Source organism: Pterocles gutturalis, unplaced genomic scaffold, assembly GCF_000699245.1.
Source record: "Pterocles gutturalis isolate BGI_N339 unplaced genomic scaffold, ASM69924v1 scaffold735, whole genome shotgun sequence".
Lineage (NCBI taxonomy): Eukaryota > Metazoa > Chordata > Aves > Pterocliformes > Pteroclidae > Pterocles > Pterocles gutturalis.
In genome coordinates this window covers 118424-136793 of record NW_010140348.1, presented here as the reverse complement: position 1 = coordinate 136793, position 18370 = coordinate 118424, and the positions used below count along the sequence as shown (strand labels likewise).

Here is an 18370-nt window from a genome sequence, read left to right as displayed (position 1 = left end):
TGACATAATAGTGATTCTTCATACCGATCAAAAACGACTTAGGTAATTCAAATAATAGTATCAAATACACACACATATATATTTCTAGATGATCGGCAAGGAGAATGTGGAGTGTTTTATTTTTGAAACATTTAAAATTTTTCCGATTATTCCAACATGACGTAAATCACATGTAGGAAAAAATAATTTAAAAATATTTTACCTGCAGAATCGGAAGACATGGTTAAGATCAGATGCAATAACACTAACAATATCTTACATTTTTTTGACTTCATATAGGCATTGAAGTATTTTTTGAGAACATCCTTTTTGTATGAAACAGTTTGTAAGAAATAGTGACAGATTTCTGCAAGTGCAACTTAAAATAACTACAGAAAATTGATTTATACATTGAAGTTTTTCTTAATTAGATCCTTTAATGTGTGCCTTGGGGGCTTTGGGGCATTTCCTATCTACGTATGTGTTGATGATAAGTATCTAAAAATTGTGTTTGGTTACAATCAGCTCGGACTGAAAGAAATTACTGAGAATGTGAGAAAATCCAAAAACAAGCTTCTTGCGGTATGTTACATGTCATCTTTGTAGATTTTAATTTCAATAGAGTTTTAAACTTTTTTTTCCTGAGTGTCTGAGAGGAAAAAACAAAAAACAACCTTTTTTTTAAATCCTGTAACATATTGCATGACTTTTCAGTGATGCGAGATACGTAAAAATAGAAAAAATAATAAATGTTTTCATTTCTTAGTAAGAAGCTATAGAGGAATACTTCTTATCTTTACCGCTCAGATTTTACCTAAAGACAAATAGTTCCTGCAATCCCTATACAAAGTGTATGAAACGACCTCTTTTAATAAGTTAACATTTTGCAGAAACCCTCTGTATTTTGTAACCATAACAAACTTAATTGGAAACAATTCCACTTTACAAATCCAAGAGAAGGTATATGGAATCTATTGAGTTTATAAAGTGAAGTCAATTTTCGGTTTAGTTTGCTTCTTGATTTGTCAGTTTACAGCTATTTAGTTTACTTCACAGTTATTTTGTATTTTCACAGAAATAGGGTTTTTTGCATCTGCTTCCAAGTTTAAAGGCACTTTTGTCAATAACTTTATGCCACTTATACGAAAATCTGTTTTGGGCTAAGATTCCTTATCTGTGCAACTCTACTCAAAGCTGATTTCATGGATTGTTAACTACTTCAGTGGCAGAATAAAAATATCCAAATACTCATGCAGTCTGCTTACAGTGAAAAGTTTTAGATTATATTTTCAGATACAATTCTCAGTTAAAATTTAATGTGGTTTAGTACTTTTACTATGTCTGTGGTTAATATTACCAATTCCTCTTCCATGATCTCATACAGAAATACGCAGCCACATAGAATATATTTCCTTGGGAAACTCTTTTATATGAACTCTTGAATCTAACCCCCCTTCTTTAACCAGTTATTTCCCTCCCCCACCTTGTGTACAGTGAACTATGGGATTACTAAAGTGGAAGGACAGCCTCTTCACACAGAGCTGAGCAGGCCCATGGACAATTGCAACAATCTCAGGATGTCTCCAGCAAAAGGGATGCAGGAGAAGGGGGAACTGGATGACCTTGGTGATAAGTGTGACAGCAATGTCTCCAGCAGTAAGAAGAGGAGGCACAGAACAACTTTCACCAGTTTGCAGCTGGAGGAACTGGAGAAAGTATTCCAGAAAACTCACTACCCTGATGTCTATGTAAGAGAACAGCTAGCTCTGAGAACAGAGCTCACAGAGGCCAGAGTCCAGGTAGGAACCAAACTTCAGCATTTCCATGACAAGTTGTGCATTGTAGGAACTGGTTAACGACACTCTTGGGGATTGTACAAAAGCCCATATAGCTAAAGTAAATAGCTCGTTTTTCTTTCTTTATGGATATGGGATGTTATGCTGAAGTATTAAAGTAACTTGTTATTTTTAAAACAGCTTGTGTTGCTGTTCTAGAAATTTGTTTAAAGGATGAGAAAACAACATCAGTAGTAAAGCAGTCTTGATCTCTGGTAGTCCTGTTTTACTGTCAGAATTCCAGGCAGTGGATACATAAAGTGTTACGTGCAAAGATTCCATTAAAGAGATGCGTTGCGTGTAGTTCAGACTGATGATGATGCAGAGCTCGCATGCAGAGGATTCTATGTGTGGCATGAAAAGTGATCAAATTCCCCGTTTCTGTCCAAAGAGTATTCAGTGAAACTGCACATACCTAAATGTGTATAAATATATATACATACATGTATGCATGTGCGTGTATGTTTGTGTCTGTGTAGAGCAAAGGCATAATATTTTAATCTCTGTTGTGTGGAATGAGTTTAAAAATCACAAAATTAGGAAGTATATTTGCTGATTTTTAAACTCACATAATCAATGGATAATATTATTCTAATTTCTGGAGCAAAATATACTATTGACCACTTAGTATAGTATTTGAGTATCATTACTGTGCACAAAGGTGATTGTTTCAGTATATGCTCATACAATAATCTCAACAATATTTGTGGCTTTGGATGTGTCATGGTGAGAAAAGAAGCTAAACCTCTAGGAAATGCAACCCTTCCCCCATTTAGAGATCTTCCCTTAGAAAAGGGTGTGAGCTGCATTTTGCAAGTTTATCCTATTTTTAGAGATCTTTCCCATCCTGGTAATACTCATCGTTTCAATTTAGGGAACAGCAGTCCTGTCGATTCTTACAGATCAGGATTAATTTTTTTAATTTAGTGACATGAACATGATAACAACTTCACAACTTGTAATTAAACACATACTCACACATGCATATAAAGAAATAGACATCAGTGCACATGCATACAACTGAAATTAAACCAGAATCAGTTTCAGAAACAAACTCAGCTAAGTGATTTTATAAGGAAGTGTTTTTTTCATGTCTATTCAGTCAGTCAGCATATTCACTGTTGTCATCGGAAAACAGAGTCCAAAATCATGTGTCAGTTACAATATTAGTGATGCTGATGGAAATTAGTTCAGTGGCTTTTAACTCTTCGGGCTCTGTGCAATCCCTCTCCCTCTGAATTTGGGACAATTTTCCAAGTATGACTTCTATTCATTAGGATTTAGTCTTGACTTAAAAAAATATGCTCGCATAATGTTTAAACACTCTTCTGACAATTGCATAATTCTGGAACAATGAGAACAACTCCAAGAAAAAATTAATAGTCGGAACAGGGAGGGGAGAATGGGGCTAAAATATGCCAACTGACTTTTTTATCATATTTTTTTCCTAAGTTTTAGAAGCTCCATGTGGTAAAAGTATTAAAAATATGATAGTAAATGTGAAAACGTATATGTCTGCACCAGGCTTTGATAGAATATCTATTCCTATTTTATTTAAACACATTCTCCCCTTTCTTAAAAGATAACTGATCTTTGCATTTCTCATATGCTAAATACAAAAAGAAATGGTGATCATTTTTATCCGGAGTAGCAACAATATTCCGTCACAAGATTAAGCAATTTAAAAGGCCTTACATCATTAGAGGCAAGCATCTGGCAATTCAAGGATAACAAGCAGCAGATTTTTACATTGCTTTGTGGAGGCAAATGGTTACTTTATCTCTGCCAAGAGTCAGTTTCTAGTAAAGTGATGTAAACAGAAACATTTTGGGGGATTGTCAAAGGAAAAAAATGTGTGCTTTTTTCTTGTCTAGTTACTATAAATTCAAGCAAATTGTTTGATTTAGTTTAGCAGAGTGATCAGCTGGATACCTTACCCACATTTCCCTTCACCGCCATTTCATCAAAATCCAATTTAATATTTGTCCTGAATACATGCAGAGAGAGCCAACCTGAACCTAATTTATCGAAGTTGTTCTCTTTCCTGCTGCATGTCAGTGAAGTAATTGGCACCCATTTTAAGGAGATTGTCAAGGTCTTTTTTCAATGAAAGAGCCTCATTACTAAATTCCCTTAGCGTGTTCTTGATGCCTCCTGTGGAGACAGGAGAATTTTTTTTTTTTCCTTTTCTTTTTGCTGAGCCTCAGGCATCATAAATAATACAAATTTACCAACAAGGTCCCTAACAATATGTACTCGGCAGTTACATACACGGGCCTTGCTTTGATTGCCGAGCACACTTTAAAAGATTGCACATACTAAATTTGCAACAAGTCCTTGGAAACGAAAATGAGCAAAATTATGCCCTGGTTTCTTAAGCAGCATCAAAGGACAATTGAGTTCTCCAAAGATCAAGGCAAAAACTGATTTTTAAACCAATGTTTTTTTAAATACCCCACCATTAGGGATCAGAAAATATCCCTCAAAATGGGATTCACATTCAGTGTCTATACAAAAAAACCCTATTAATGTATGTATCTATCCAAATGAATTCATGATCCATTTAGGAGGAACGCTAACTGATGGAATTGTCTCCTTAAAAATGTAATTGTTCTGTTAGTAGTGTAACTTCTTTAAAAAGAGTTTGAACGAGTTTGCCCCTAGCTGAACAATAACTTAGATGAATAATTTTACTTTTGTAAAGGAACAGTTATTTAGCAATCCCTTTAATTCATCAAGATAAGTCTAAACCAAACTGAAATAAAAAAAATAAATTTTTTTGAAGACCACAGGAAAATGACAGATATCAGTCAGAGCAAGAAATGTGGACGTAATAGGTTTTGAGATAACACCCAACACTCAAAATAATACAGAACGATCCAAAAGTTGTTTAAGCATAAATAAAATAGGTTTTGGCTGACAAGAAGACATTGTTTCAGGTCCAAATTATTTCATAGTCTAAATGTAGGTGTAATTCTTCAGTTTTCCACCGTCAGAAACACAGATATCTCCTAACACAAATGTGAAAATATCACAATAGTTTTAAAACTGTCTGTGATCCCATGATTTTTTTATCGTCTTCCTGCCCTGTTAGTCTTCCTCATAGAAACTTTTTGATAGGAGCACAGACTACAGTCCTGGTGCCAGCTTTTCCTGCCTTTTCATTACTGCACTTGACAAAGACGATGTATACCTCTAGGAGGCAGATCTTAGTTAGTCATATCAAGTCAGTGGGTGTGTGAAATTGAGAGAAAGTTTCTTTACAATTTGACTTGCTGCTACTTAGTGATTAGTACTGCCTGACTGACTGATCTTTCCTCTGCCCTTTTTTTTTTTTTTTTTTTTGAGACACTACAAAGGAAATAGCATATCCTTTTTAAATACCCAGAAATAATTTGAACAGGTGTGACATTGAGAAGATTGAAATTGCAGGAAATTAATCCTCAGGTGGAGAACTTCTCTTTCTCTACATAAACAGATATTTTCAAAGCTACTGTCCAGAATCTCTTGGTTTTTTCCTAAGACTCCTTGCACAGTATGAAATTGTGTTTACCTTGATGATTGTTTCCTCATTTACTGTAGGTTTGGTTCCAGAATCGAAGAGCAAAATGGAGGAAAAGAGAACGTTATGGTCAGATCCAGCAAGCTAAGAGCCATTTTGCTGCCACCTATGATATATCTGTTCTTCCAAGGACTGACAGCTACCCTCAGGTATGGTAAAGACCAAGTAGCACTTCGGTTCTGCATTTACCTTCTCTTCCATTCTTAGGCATGCACGTGCACAGAAGATGCAAGAAGACTTTTTTGTGGTTAGCGTTCTGTGTTTTTTAGACATGTTGACAGGACCTGCCCCAGTGAACAACAGTTCTGACTGCCAATACAAATAATTAACTCTTAAAATACAAATGTTTTTTAAACAACATTCTCAGGAGTTTTGCATAAGTTATGTGCTGAGAATGGCTGGCAATCTGGTTGTGCAGCTAAACCTGGTTTGCACATAAAATTATGTGGAGATATGAATCACTTTTAGGTCCATATACAAATTATGGATGAAGTCTAGACCCATTGAGATTGACAGGAATGATGTAATTTTGACCACAATAAGGTCAGGATTTCAGTTCTGGGATATTAATATTCACAGGCACAACTGTCTTAACGACTCTGGTCTTGTATACTTTGGGAAGATGAGGCATAAACCATGTGATGTCTAGGCAACTTCCTTCTGATACATTAAACATACACCATCTATATATGGACCTCAATAGACCATTGAATACAAGTCTTCTACTGACTTGAAACCATATTATGGCTATGTACAATCAGAATTGAATGTATATGATTGGGAGAGGGAGACAGAGTGACAATATAGCTCTCTTGGACAGGAGTAGTTTGTTTAATTTTTTTTCTTTTTCACTTCTCTGTTAGTGTATAGTAAGGTATTGCTGTGTAATAAGACAGTAATCTTCTGTTTCTGTTCTCCAGTCCTTTGTTTTACTGCCTTCCCTCACTCTCTGCTATTGTTTTTCTGCTTGCTTGTTTTAGTACATTGAATGCTTTTATTGTGAAGCCATTGTTTTTCACATCTCTAGCTTCCCACTGCTTTTACCACAAAATTTAAAAAAAAAAAAAAAAGAAAAAAGGACCATACAAAGCAAAAATCTTGTACGGGTTCCTGTGGTAAAGTCCTTCCACTGCTGGTGTCCTGGTGGTCTTCTAGTTCATTAGGAAGCAGGGTCTCTGCCAGCCTCAGCTACATACTCATATTCCAAAAAATTACTGGTGATATATGTATGTGGGGTTGCTTTGGTCATGCTCTGCAATGGCTGAATGTGTTCAGCTTTGAACCAGAGGCCTCGGGTCCATGTGTCATCTCCCCAGCTTAAAGTGCTTTACCTCTGAGGAGGCTGCATACTATTAGGTTTGAGCCAGAGCTGGCTTGTGTTCCAGCATCTCACACAACTGTTATCAGACCTGGTGGCACTTATCTGTCTGCCTGTTTTTATTTTATAATGTAGTGGTGCTTTAGCCCAAATTACTTTAGAAGCCACTGTATGAAACATTCTGTATTTAAGTAGGAGAACATAATACTTGTTTGAGACCTACCTGGGTGAAAGTGTGCAAAAACACCTTAAACATTGCTAGGCAGATTCACAAAGACGTAGATGCACAGTTGCTCACAGGTGTCACTCAAGGTGCTCAATTAGCTTTTGAAGGCCTTTCTCACCTATCTATAGTACCACAATCACAGATGATACAAGGAATTATACACTTAAGCTTTGGTCTTTCTATCCCTGACTTAGTTCTGCAGACTAATATTTGTGTCTCCAAGCTCATCTTGTATTTTTAGTAGACTTCATGTACAAACTTTCCCAACTGGCAAAAGTTTAATTAACATAAGACAATGGAATAATTCAAGTCATTGGTAAACACTTAAAATTGTTGTCCCGGAATTAATGTTTTTTTAAAAGAAACACTTTTGAATTAGGAGAATATAATCCACAAAAATCTAAACCAAATTAAATATTGATCCTATACTTTCATATTGTTAAAAATATGAGAATTAACTGCATTTCTATTTACAAATTTGCAGAAAAACATCTTTCCGAGGCTGATAACAGAACTAAGTTTCAGCCTGGCAAAACTTTCTACCGTTAATTTATAAGTTCTTAAAAACAGGAGATTGAAATGGAAATGTTGGTACAGTAATCTTAAATAAAACTTTTCTAAAATGTGTTGAAACGTAGAATGTGTACTCATTCATGAACATAAATGTACAGTACTCACCTACAACCACAGGCTAACATACTGTAGGTAAACAGGCAGGCAAAAATACATAACTGAGCCTGGTCACCTGCATGAGAAACTGTACTGTACTTCATGAACAGGAACAAGGAGCTAAATGAAGGTGTGAGTTCACTTTACACTGGTTATTTCAGCTGACTGTATGCATAGTTTGGCCACATGATGAAAAACATGGTATCTTACTCTTTAATGAAGCAAGTGACTACTTTGCTCTATATTGGAATATGAATATCCAGGCAATTATCACAGAAGAGTCAATGTAAGTTCACTTTCTTGCTGACTTAGTGGTAGTCCTGCAGTTTCACATTCTTAAATCCTTACCTTCAGTAAAACCATGTCTGCACCATATACATGACATTTCCAGTGAGAATGCTTGAGACAACGAAAATTCATATTAAAAACACAATGACCACTAACAGCACTACATTAAAATCTTTTGAACTAGCTGTCCATTTATATGTGCCTCGCTTATGGAAAATAAGAGTATAGTACATTACTTGCTATAAACTCACTAATCTATCCCAAAGTTCAGTCAGAAAAAGATATTGAAAATTGTTATCCAAATAACTTTTGGTTTTACTGTTATAGGTTGGTTTCCCAAACAATTACATTATTTTAGTGTAGGTAATGCAAGAAAAGAAATCAAATACACTTTTTTCCTTTTATTTTCTTTTCCTTTTTTTTTTCTTCCCTTCCCCTCCTCCCCCCACCCTGTGTACAAGCTGACATCAGTAAATGCTAGACAAGCTTTGCCATATTTTTGGGTAAATAGCTTTTCTTGGGGATTGTGCAACACAGATCTCTAGAGCTTATTTATGAAACCTTTATTAACACAGGAGAAAACAGACTCTGTTACTGGCAAAATATATGCTGAATGTTGGAAAAGGATGAAATCAAGCTGAGATATTTACTGCTGTGTGGCAGAAGGAACAGGAACAAATGTGAATTTCTGGTGTGCATTATATGAATTTGCAGTCTGATGATTTCTGTTTTGTGCCCCACCACAGATATGTTCACAAACAGACACCCCACTTGCATTCCAGCAGCAACATCAGTCTCTTTTGCACTCAACAGAGGGTATGGAGACCCCTACTTAGTCTCTTCACCAGTTATCTTCATCAAGTAAAAATTAAGAACATGATGCTGTTATGCATTATGTGACTATATAAACCTGAAAGGTTTTCCTGTGAGGAAATGATCTTTTCAATAGAAGGTTGGCTCAGAATCAGAGAACGGTTGAGGTTAGAAGGGACCTCAGGAGGTGGTCCGGTCCAGCCTCCATTTCTATAATCCAGTCTAATTTTACTATTAAATTACACATCTTTATCTTAAAAATGGTAATAAACAATTTAGTTTTTTCTTTTTTCCTAGCTCATAATTGTTTGCTTTGCTAATTCAGTCTAGCCTTAATTATTTGTACAGTATGTTGACTTTAGGTGCTGCTTATTGTGCAAAATAGTTGCTCAGCTGGCTGTCAAGAAGCTCATTGTCTCCTACACTGTTCAAATTCTGCACACAAACATCTTCCATTAACTACAATAGCAACACCTGTATTGCAGAGGAGGACAGAGTTAGTACACTATTCCAGGGCAATCATCTATTTTTTCACATGTTTTTTCTAGGCTTTAACATCAAAAATACCACAGCATTGTTTTCACTCAGATTAAATACTTAACTTTTGGCAACATTATGCTGAAAATCAGATTTTTCTAGGAAAGTGCTATATACAGTACTTTCCATTCATCTTAGTGAAAGGTTTCAGTTTGATTAGCTTCAGCATTTAAGCTTCAAGCTTCTCTTGCAGATGCAACACATTGTGGTCTCAGTCATCTTAAGTGCACTCAGAAAACAATTCACTGGTTAAAACTCTTATCCCAGACACTTTGAGACTCATTAACTAACAATATTCTGCTGATGTTATGAAAGCCAAGCATCTTAACATCAGTGAGAAAATGAACACAGATTAATTTCCTGGAGGTGTTTACTTCAACTCATGTGAGTAAATGAGTTGAGTACAAGCAGTACTTGATTGGGTCGCCTAAAGACACTGTCTAGTGTTATTAAAGATGTCTTGGGATTTCTGAGACACTGTTACAGTGCTGATGAACAGGACTCACAAGAAGGATGCACCCTTCAGGGGAGGCATCTGGTGGTCAGATAAATATTAGACGTTTGTCTTTAGGAAAAATAACCAAAGAGTCTTTTATGCCAGAGGTGGGTTCCCTTTAAAGTTGGAGAAAATCTGCTCTGTTAAGTTTTCCCTTCCTAAAGTATAAGGTATAAAATAGATAAGATGATCTCTGAAAATGGACTTTTTTCCCTGATGCCTGGTGCAGCTGCAGACATCTATATTTATCTTAGATGCATCTAAACACTATGTGTCGGGAGAAGAACAATAAAAAGGTTGCTTAGCCTTGCTCTTCTCTTACTTTATTGGTCTTGACCACTTTTGCTGTCCTATGCCTAGTGAGAAGGCTGGTGTTACAAAGGGTACTTGACCTTGTCAGATTTAACGTTAAGTATGAGAAGTAACAAGGGACCAAAAAACTTGAGACAGAATTCAATTTTTATCCTCTCCTTATTTACACACAAGAGAGTGAAATCTGATGAAAAGCCTACATTATTATCACGCAGACCTCCAGCTTTCCCTGTATGAGTTAAATTTATAAAGATGTTATCTTTATAAATGTAAGTGCATCAGTATGTAAACAAACATTAAATTGTATCTGTGAAAAGCAGATATAAAGGGAAACATTTTTCCCTCACCTAGGCTCTTTCCATACTTTGTATCTTTTCTTGATTGATCTTTGAGCCTGGTTAATTTGTTGTCGTTGTTCTTCTAAGTTCTTTTAACAGGGTTTATTCTGTCACACCATTATACTTTCCCTCTTATCATCACAGTTGAAACGTGTTGTTTCCTTCTCTTATATATTTGAAAACGCAGGCAAGAGTTGGATGTTTTGGCAATCGAAGAGTGTAGAAGTGGTATCAGTATGCATGTGTTATGTACTAAGTCATCATTACAGTTCCGATCTAGCCTTTGTACATATGGATAATTCTCATTAGCAATAATCAAAGTTACATGCTCCAATTAAATCTTTCATATGGCATGTATTAGACACCACATGTTATGTGACTTAAAAATTCTTTTAACTGTAGTCGACATATAAATGACAGTTAATCACAATAGCTCATTAAGGCTATGGGTACACTGATTAAGTAGGGGTAGATGTGGTAGATATAGCTGAGCTAGCTTCAAAGAAGTTTTATCATATACTCATGCTGTCTAGCTGTGACAGCATGGAGCTCAGGCTGGGCCACCACCTGGATGGTACGTTGCTTGCTGCATATGTGCTGACTGTTGCACTGCTGTGGCTGATCTTCCAACAAGAGTAACACTTCTAATCTTTTTGGGTGGTGTCTGTTCCACACAAAGTAGTTTCTGCACTGTGCTTTTATTTATTTCTTGGTTCTAAACTGTCACTGTATGTGGTCCTCCTGGCAGTCTCAACATTTGGCTTGTTGCTTTTTTTTTTTTTTTTTTTTTTTTTGGGAAACATGTATTTCTTTAAGTCTTTGGGTGACTTCAGCTGGGGTTTAATTATAAGGCAAATCCATTTATTTTTTTTTTTTCTGAAATAGAATATACTTTTTAATAGTATTTTTCAAAGCATGAAATTTTGTCTTTAACTGTATCATAGGCGTGAAATATAATTAATTCTTATTGAGATTGCAGCAGGGAGAAGTTAGTTTATCTACAAAACATACCACAGAAGAATGAAATCTTGATGACTGTTTGAATCCTGCACTCTTTTGCACCTTAACAAACTTGTTAAACATGGAATCAAATTAACAGATTTTTTTTTTTCCCCCATATGTAAGGCCTAAATGTGGACTGAATGGGTCTAGCACATATTTTAGAGCTGGAACATTAAACCTCTCACTACCAAGGGTCAACTTGCATTTTATGGATGCATCTGAAAATGGTGTGCTGCAGCTCTTTCATATGTACCTGAAACCAATACAGTAAAGATTATCTCCACAGGTTCATTAGGTCCAACTGCTCCTATAAAATGATCACAAATTACACCAAGAAGTATTCCGTCCAGATGTAAAGGAAAAAAAATACAAGAAGAGTGGTAAAGCCTTGGAACAACTTGGTCACAGAAGTTATTGAATGTCTGTAGTTGCAGCTACTCAATACTTGACTGGATAGGGCTTGAGTAACCTGTTCTAAACTCAAAGGTAGCTGTGAGCAAGGGAATAATAATCTCAGAGGTCCTTTTCAGTTTAAATTATTCTGAGAATCTATGAATCTGCAAAATCAGGAAGTACAGGCAAATCTCTGCCCACACTTTGCATGTTCTGAAGAGGTCCCCAGAAAAAAAATACTGTGGCAAGTGACAGACCAAATGAATTGTGCTGATGCACTAGGAACAGCCTACAGATCACAAGCTGCGAACTAGCAGTTTTGAGCAGTTTAACAACTGTTGCATTTAATCTGCCTAATGTAGCTCCTTGTGCAAGCCCAGGTTTCATGTTTTGTGGTAGTGCAAGTATTGTTTCACACAAAGAGAGGAGTGACAAAAATGTAGCAAGTCAGTCTCTTTGACATTCACATGTTTTCTATAATTAGGTAATTTCTTAACTGTTCAGTTAGTGCCTTGAATTACTTACTAGAGTAATTATAATAACATATAACATAATATATATTATGTAATATAACAAAAACAATAATAATAACAACTTATTACTTCATATCTAGAGACCTTAAAAGAGATTAACATTTTGTTTCCCACATGAAGCACTAAAACAAATGTCCACTCAAATAGAAGCTGTGTGTGTTCATATGTGCATCTGTTGGAAACAGACTCCAGACTGGATAGGCAGGTAACTCAAATAAAATGACAAGACATTTGGTGATGGGAGAACCAAAGCTGGGTAAGTGACAGTAAAACTCTCAGAAAATGTGGAGATTTGAATTTATGTGGTTTCTCCAGGTGCTGTGTAAGAAGGCTGAAGCTCCAGCAGCTTGAAATTTTAACATAAAAAAAGCAATGACACCAAGTGGGATGATCAATTACCTCAGCTAATTTGCCGCTGCAGTGTCAGGCAGAAGGTCATATACTTAGGAAATTATATCATAACCAAGTTAGCAGCCATAACTCTCCAGTTATGTTCTTGTCGCAGCTATGAAATCCTACTTCTTTTTTTTTTTTTTTTTTTCTATTGGGAAGGGGGTGTGTGTGGGGGCATGTGTGTGTATAAAACATACAGTAGGTAAATATATTGAAGGGCTCTGGTAATTTCATGGTAACCACAAGAGCAAAGCTCAAGTTGTTTGTGATGTTAACAGAAACCAGAGATGTGCTGTATGTATAGCCTCATTCACAGTCTCTGAATTGCCTTTTATATAGTTCATGGATCACACAAGAGTTTAAGAGGAAAAATATTTTCTTTAAATTCATGTACATAATGTCTCTTTTCCTTCCAACATACCAGAAGAAGGTCTGATAATTTTGACTTATTGTAAAACATTACTATATTTATTTTTAGTACAGGAATACCTTCTGCACCTAGATTTCACTGGAAGATATTTATGTTGTAAATTCTTGCTAAGAAATGAAAATCTAATATCAAAAGTGAAGTCACTCAACCAACTACAATTAATAGAAAATTGATATGACTGAAATATTCTTTTGAAAAGTATAACTGTCTCATAAGAGAAGATGTAAAGCTTTCCTAGCATCTTGTGGCATTTCTGAAGTTAGGTTTACTAGTTTGGATTCCTTCCTCTAAGGAAGAAACCTAGGACACCTCTTTGAAAGTTTTAGAAATTAATAGCTTGTTCACATATTTCTTTAACAAGACATTGGTATGTTTTAGGATTTGCTGCTGAATTCTGTTCTCATTTACACCTGTGCAATCTCACTGAAGTTAAATTGAAAGACATTTGCCTAGGATAAAAATATCAGGAAAATTAGTGGTACTAAACTTAGTTACTGAAAACCAAACTACTAGAAATATGTAAGGAAAGATTGATTTTGCGATACCTCCAGACCACATAGGTTATTGGGCACTTTGAAACTGAGCCTCTGAACCTTTTGAAGTCTTCCCATCATGACTGTACTGAAGGCAAACTCGTGCAAGTTCTTATTTAAGCAGATTTTTGGTGAAAATTCTTCCCATAACTATATCTGTACAGCCTGGGTGACTGCAGCATTTGACATAGCATTTCTTAGAAAGAAATCTGAGTAAATCAGATAAATGTGACTTTGTTGCATGTGAGTTAGCTTTGGAGATGAAGAGCTCCTTCAGGATTTGCTCCTGTATTAGATGCTGCATAGATGAACTAGTCTCTCCCTGGGCAAATTCATCCTGTTGTGAAGGTTCTGAGACTAACCATTTGGCCTGGAAATACCACCAAAAAGAATGGGGTTCTGTGTGCACGTGTTTGAAATATACTTTTTTTTTTTCTTGGATTCTTTTTTAGTTGTATCAACTCCCTATTTCAATTCAATAAAGAGTTGTACCAGCAAAGCACACTGAAATGGAACAGAGTGGAAATAGGAGTGGATAACTTGTTTTGTAGGAAGAAAGGGAAAGAAAACCTCAACAGTTGCTTAATCTGTCACTGCTGCTGGAAGAAACATACATGTAACCACGAAGTACAATAAAGTACAATTAAAAGTTTCTAGTGTTCCTGAAAAAAAAAAAAAAAGACAATGATTTTTGTATGGATGACTTCTGATTTTCCTAGTTCGTGATTGAGACAGAACATGTACAGCTTGGGCTTTCAAGCAAAGTGGAGATATTCTCTGGATCTTACAGGCTTTCAGCTGCTATCTTTTTTACTGCTCTTCTGTACTCTAATCACATGGTAGATGAAGGAGCTCAACGTGAGCCCGCGATGCGTACTTGAAGCCCAGAAAGACAACTGTGTCCTGGGCTGCATCAAAGGAAGCTTGGCCAGAAGGTTGAGGGAGGTGATTCTCCCCCTCTACTCTGCTCTCACGAGACCCCACCTGGAGTACTACATCCAGCTCTGGGGCCCCTAACACAAGAAAGACATGGACCTTTTGGAGTGAGCCTAGAGGAGGACCATGAAGACGATCAGAGGGCTGGAGCACCACTCATATGAGGACAGGCTGAGAGAGTTCAGGCTGTTCAGCCTCAACAAGAGAAGGCTCTGGGGAGACCTTATAGCAACCTTCCAGTACTTAAACGGGGCCCACAGGAGAGATGGGGAGGCACTCTTTATCAGAGTGATAGGACGAAGGGTAGTAGTTTTAAGCTGAAAGAGGGCGGATTTAGATTGGATATTAGGAGGAAGTTTTTTTACTGTGAGGGTGGTGAGGCACTGGAACAGGTTGCCCAGGGAAGCTGTGGATGCCCCGTCCCTGGAGGTGTTCAAGCCCAGACTGGATGAGGCTTTGAGCAACCTGGTCTAGTGGGAGGTGTCCCTGCCCATGGCAGGGGGCTTGGAACTCGATGATCTTAAAGGTCCCTTCCAACCCTAACAGTTCTATGATTCTATAACATTTACTGGTTCTTTTTTGCTGCTGGAATTTCCAAGGACACCAAATTAGTTTGCCAGATTGAGATGACCCTTGCTAATAATATAACTCTTCAAAACAATAACTTTTAAAATAAGACTTTATCTTATCTTTGCTATCTGCACTAGATCTCAGCTAGTGAACTATAATTTATCTCTTTAGCTTGTTGGTGGTTTAATGGGTATGTGTTGTTGCAAAGTAATAAGACAACGGGAAAAGAATAACTGAGCATTAGAAACATGTTTTCATTCCATGTGTGTGTATGTGTGTGTCTGTTGTAATTCATTACTTCCACTGACCTCAAATTTGGCAAAAAAATATCACTCAGCTAGAGAGATAACCTACATATCTTAAAGCCCAGATTCTTTTGTCTATGGATTTGGAACATGAAGGCAAAATTAAGTTTGAAGTGGGAATTCATTTTACAGTGCTAACTGAAGAGTAATTGTGCTTACTCCAATGTACAGCAGAGAATGAAGACATGCGGGCTCAAATCCCAGTGCATGAGAGCAATGATATACTGAATAGACAACAGATTTTCAGGATTAAGACAAATTTAGCAAAGTGAAATAAAAAGAATAAGATACAGTTACTGTCTGAGAAGTTCTGTACTGTGAATGAGAGCTACAAATATCTTGTATCATGATATTTGTAATTTTTTTTTTAAATCAACATTTGGTAAAGAGATATAAATAAAAGTGGAGAAGAAATATAAAGCTGTATATTGTATAATGGTGAGTGCAAGTGAGAAATGTCTAAGGAAGTCAGAGTATGTCAAAAATTATATCCATATAGTACTGATATAGAGATATAAAGAGCAGAGAGTTTGAAAAGACAGGAGAGCTGCTGAGTATGAAGTTCAATTAAAGCAAAGTGAATAGAGGAATGAAAGAATGCACAGTCTGAGATAACGACAGAAGCTGACTTGTGCTAGGCCTTGAAAATATTTCTGTCTGTTCATCTAGTAACAACTAAGTGAAAAATACTTATCAATAAGGGGCATCTACACATCGATGATAGGAGAAGGCCTGAGACTCAGAATGAAGCTTTAAGTGACTGTCAAGTATAAAAGGAATTACATATCAAAACCTGAATATGTGGTTACTCCAGATCTTCAGCGGACATTGCTGGTAACCACAAAGTTTGTCTCCTAGTCTGTCATACAACATTTTCCAGTGATGCACAGTGCAGCCAGCTAAGGCTGGGAGCTTAAACATAAATGCCCTCAAGTATAATTTCTATTAAAACATCATGAAAAGGATTTTTATCTTAAAACCATCTTTGAAACAACTTTAGGAAAAACTCTTGGATTTATTATCAACCATGCCTGTATTTTATGGATTCATTTACTTTAAAGTAATCATGCAAGGCTTCTCAATATTAATTTTGCAAATACATGTTGGTCTTTGTCACTTGAGAAATCCTGGTTTGTTTTGTTCACCATTTAATACTGTTTCCTACCATTACACTAAGAAAAATTACGATCAGGAGAAGCTTTTATGGTGAGAAGAGGTATGATATTGTACACTCCTTTGACACCTTCGCTTTGAAGTCAGTTGTGGGCTTCTGCTAACTTTACTGACTGGCTGGGCTGATGGCATCCTGAGGTTCAATGGGAAACACTCAGGACAGGGCCACAGAGCAAATGGATGACAGAGCAAGGAATACGATTCAGCAGCCCTTGCTCTTGAGTGAATTATCCAGTATTTTGACCCATGTAATGTCTTCCTGGTATTTTTTTAATATGACTTCAGAGAAGTAGTTAAGTACTTGTTGCTTGTTTTAGAGGAGAACTAATAATGGATGTGTTAAGTAAAGCAAACCAAGCATTGCAGAAAACAAAAGATGAACTATCTAAATTTATTCCTATTCATTTTATATGTTTCAGATTCAGAACAATCTGTGGGCAGGGAATGCGGCTAGCGGTTCTGTGGTTACGTCCTGCATGCTGCCACGAGATACGTCCTCCTGTATGACACCTTATTCCCATTCACCCCGGACAGATTCTGGCTACACAGGCTTTTCAAACCACCAGAATCAGTTCAGCCACGTGCCCCTCAATAATTTTTTCACTGACTCTTTACTTTCTGGGGCAACCAATGGACACGCTTTTGAAACCAAGCCGGAGTTTGAAAGGAGGTCCTCCAGCATTGCAGTTCTACGGATGAAAGCCAAAGAGCATGCTGCCAATATTTCCTGGGCCATGTAATATAGCAGTACCTTTTCTTAATTTCCTTTTTTTTTTTTTTTTAATAGCAAATTGAAAACATTTTTATTTCTCATATTTAATGGACATAACAATAAGCTGCTGTGTGTTGAATGCTAGAAATCACAATATACACAATGTCTGCTTAAACAAATGCAATATAATATTTAACAATAAAAAAAGAATAAACCAAATAGATTTACCATGCATCAAGCTCAACAAGCCCTCTTTGTTTTGGTTTTTATATAGAAATATGTTTTGTTGTACCAGTTGATGAAATATGATTATAGAATCTGCAAAAAAGAATAAAACTATTAAGCAAATATGTCTACTCCATTGGTTTTTGGCAGTCTGGTATACAAAATTAATGCTTTACAAATGAATACTTCATAAGGGAACAACTCTGTAAAGAAAAATAAATTTATTATTCTAAAACCATGAAGTAAATCTCTAAGCACACCATGCAGAGAAGGAAATATATGATCGTTCATGATGTAGGTGGAATTTGTAAACCTAACTCTCAGCACTGTGCTGCTGCTCTGAGCCAGCTCTGCTGTTTTGCTAAATGCATGGTGAGCTCGTTGCAGTTATACCAATGTACAACTAATGTAATCAGTATAGAAGATACTCCTTTATTTTATGGACCTGAGTGTATTCCTACTGAAGATAATAAGATTTTTTTTTTTGCCAAACATATCCCTAAAAGGAGTATCACGGTATTTAATAGAGTTTTCAAAGACATGCACAAGTTAAGTAAATCAACTAGTGTTTAAGTTTAATCTTGAAAGTTGCAGACAGGGTGTCTTGAAACTTAGGTGACTAGAAGAGGGCATGGAATAGTACTGCAACACTTTCAACAGAATTCAGATTTATTAAAAAACCCACAACGACAGCAAAGTCTTACTTCCAATCCAGTCAGTCTTACTAACTGTTTTTGTTATGCTATGGTCAAATTGAAAAACAAAAGTCCGACAAGGCTTGACAGTTTCAGT

The 18370-nt window shown here is 36.3% G+C and overlaps 1 protein-coding gene across 1 annotated transcript; it reads left to right on the top strand.

The window, feature by feature from the left end:
* Window positions 1-156: 156 nt before the first annotated feature.
* LOC104469180 (ALX homeobox protein 1-like) lies at window positions 157-17701 on the top strand. Its single transcript, XM_010083600.1, has 5 exons — window positions 157-161; window positions 411-561; window positions 1446-1778; window positions 5397-5525; window positions 17061-17701. Exons 1-5 carry the CDS (start codon window positions 157-159, stop codon window positions 17379-17381), a joined length of 939 nt encoding a protein of 312 aa, XP_010081902.1. The 3' UTR covers window positions 17382-17701.
* The last annotated feature ends 669 nt before the right edge of the window (window positions 17702-18370 follow it).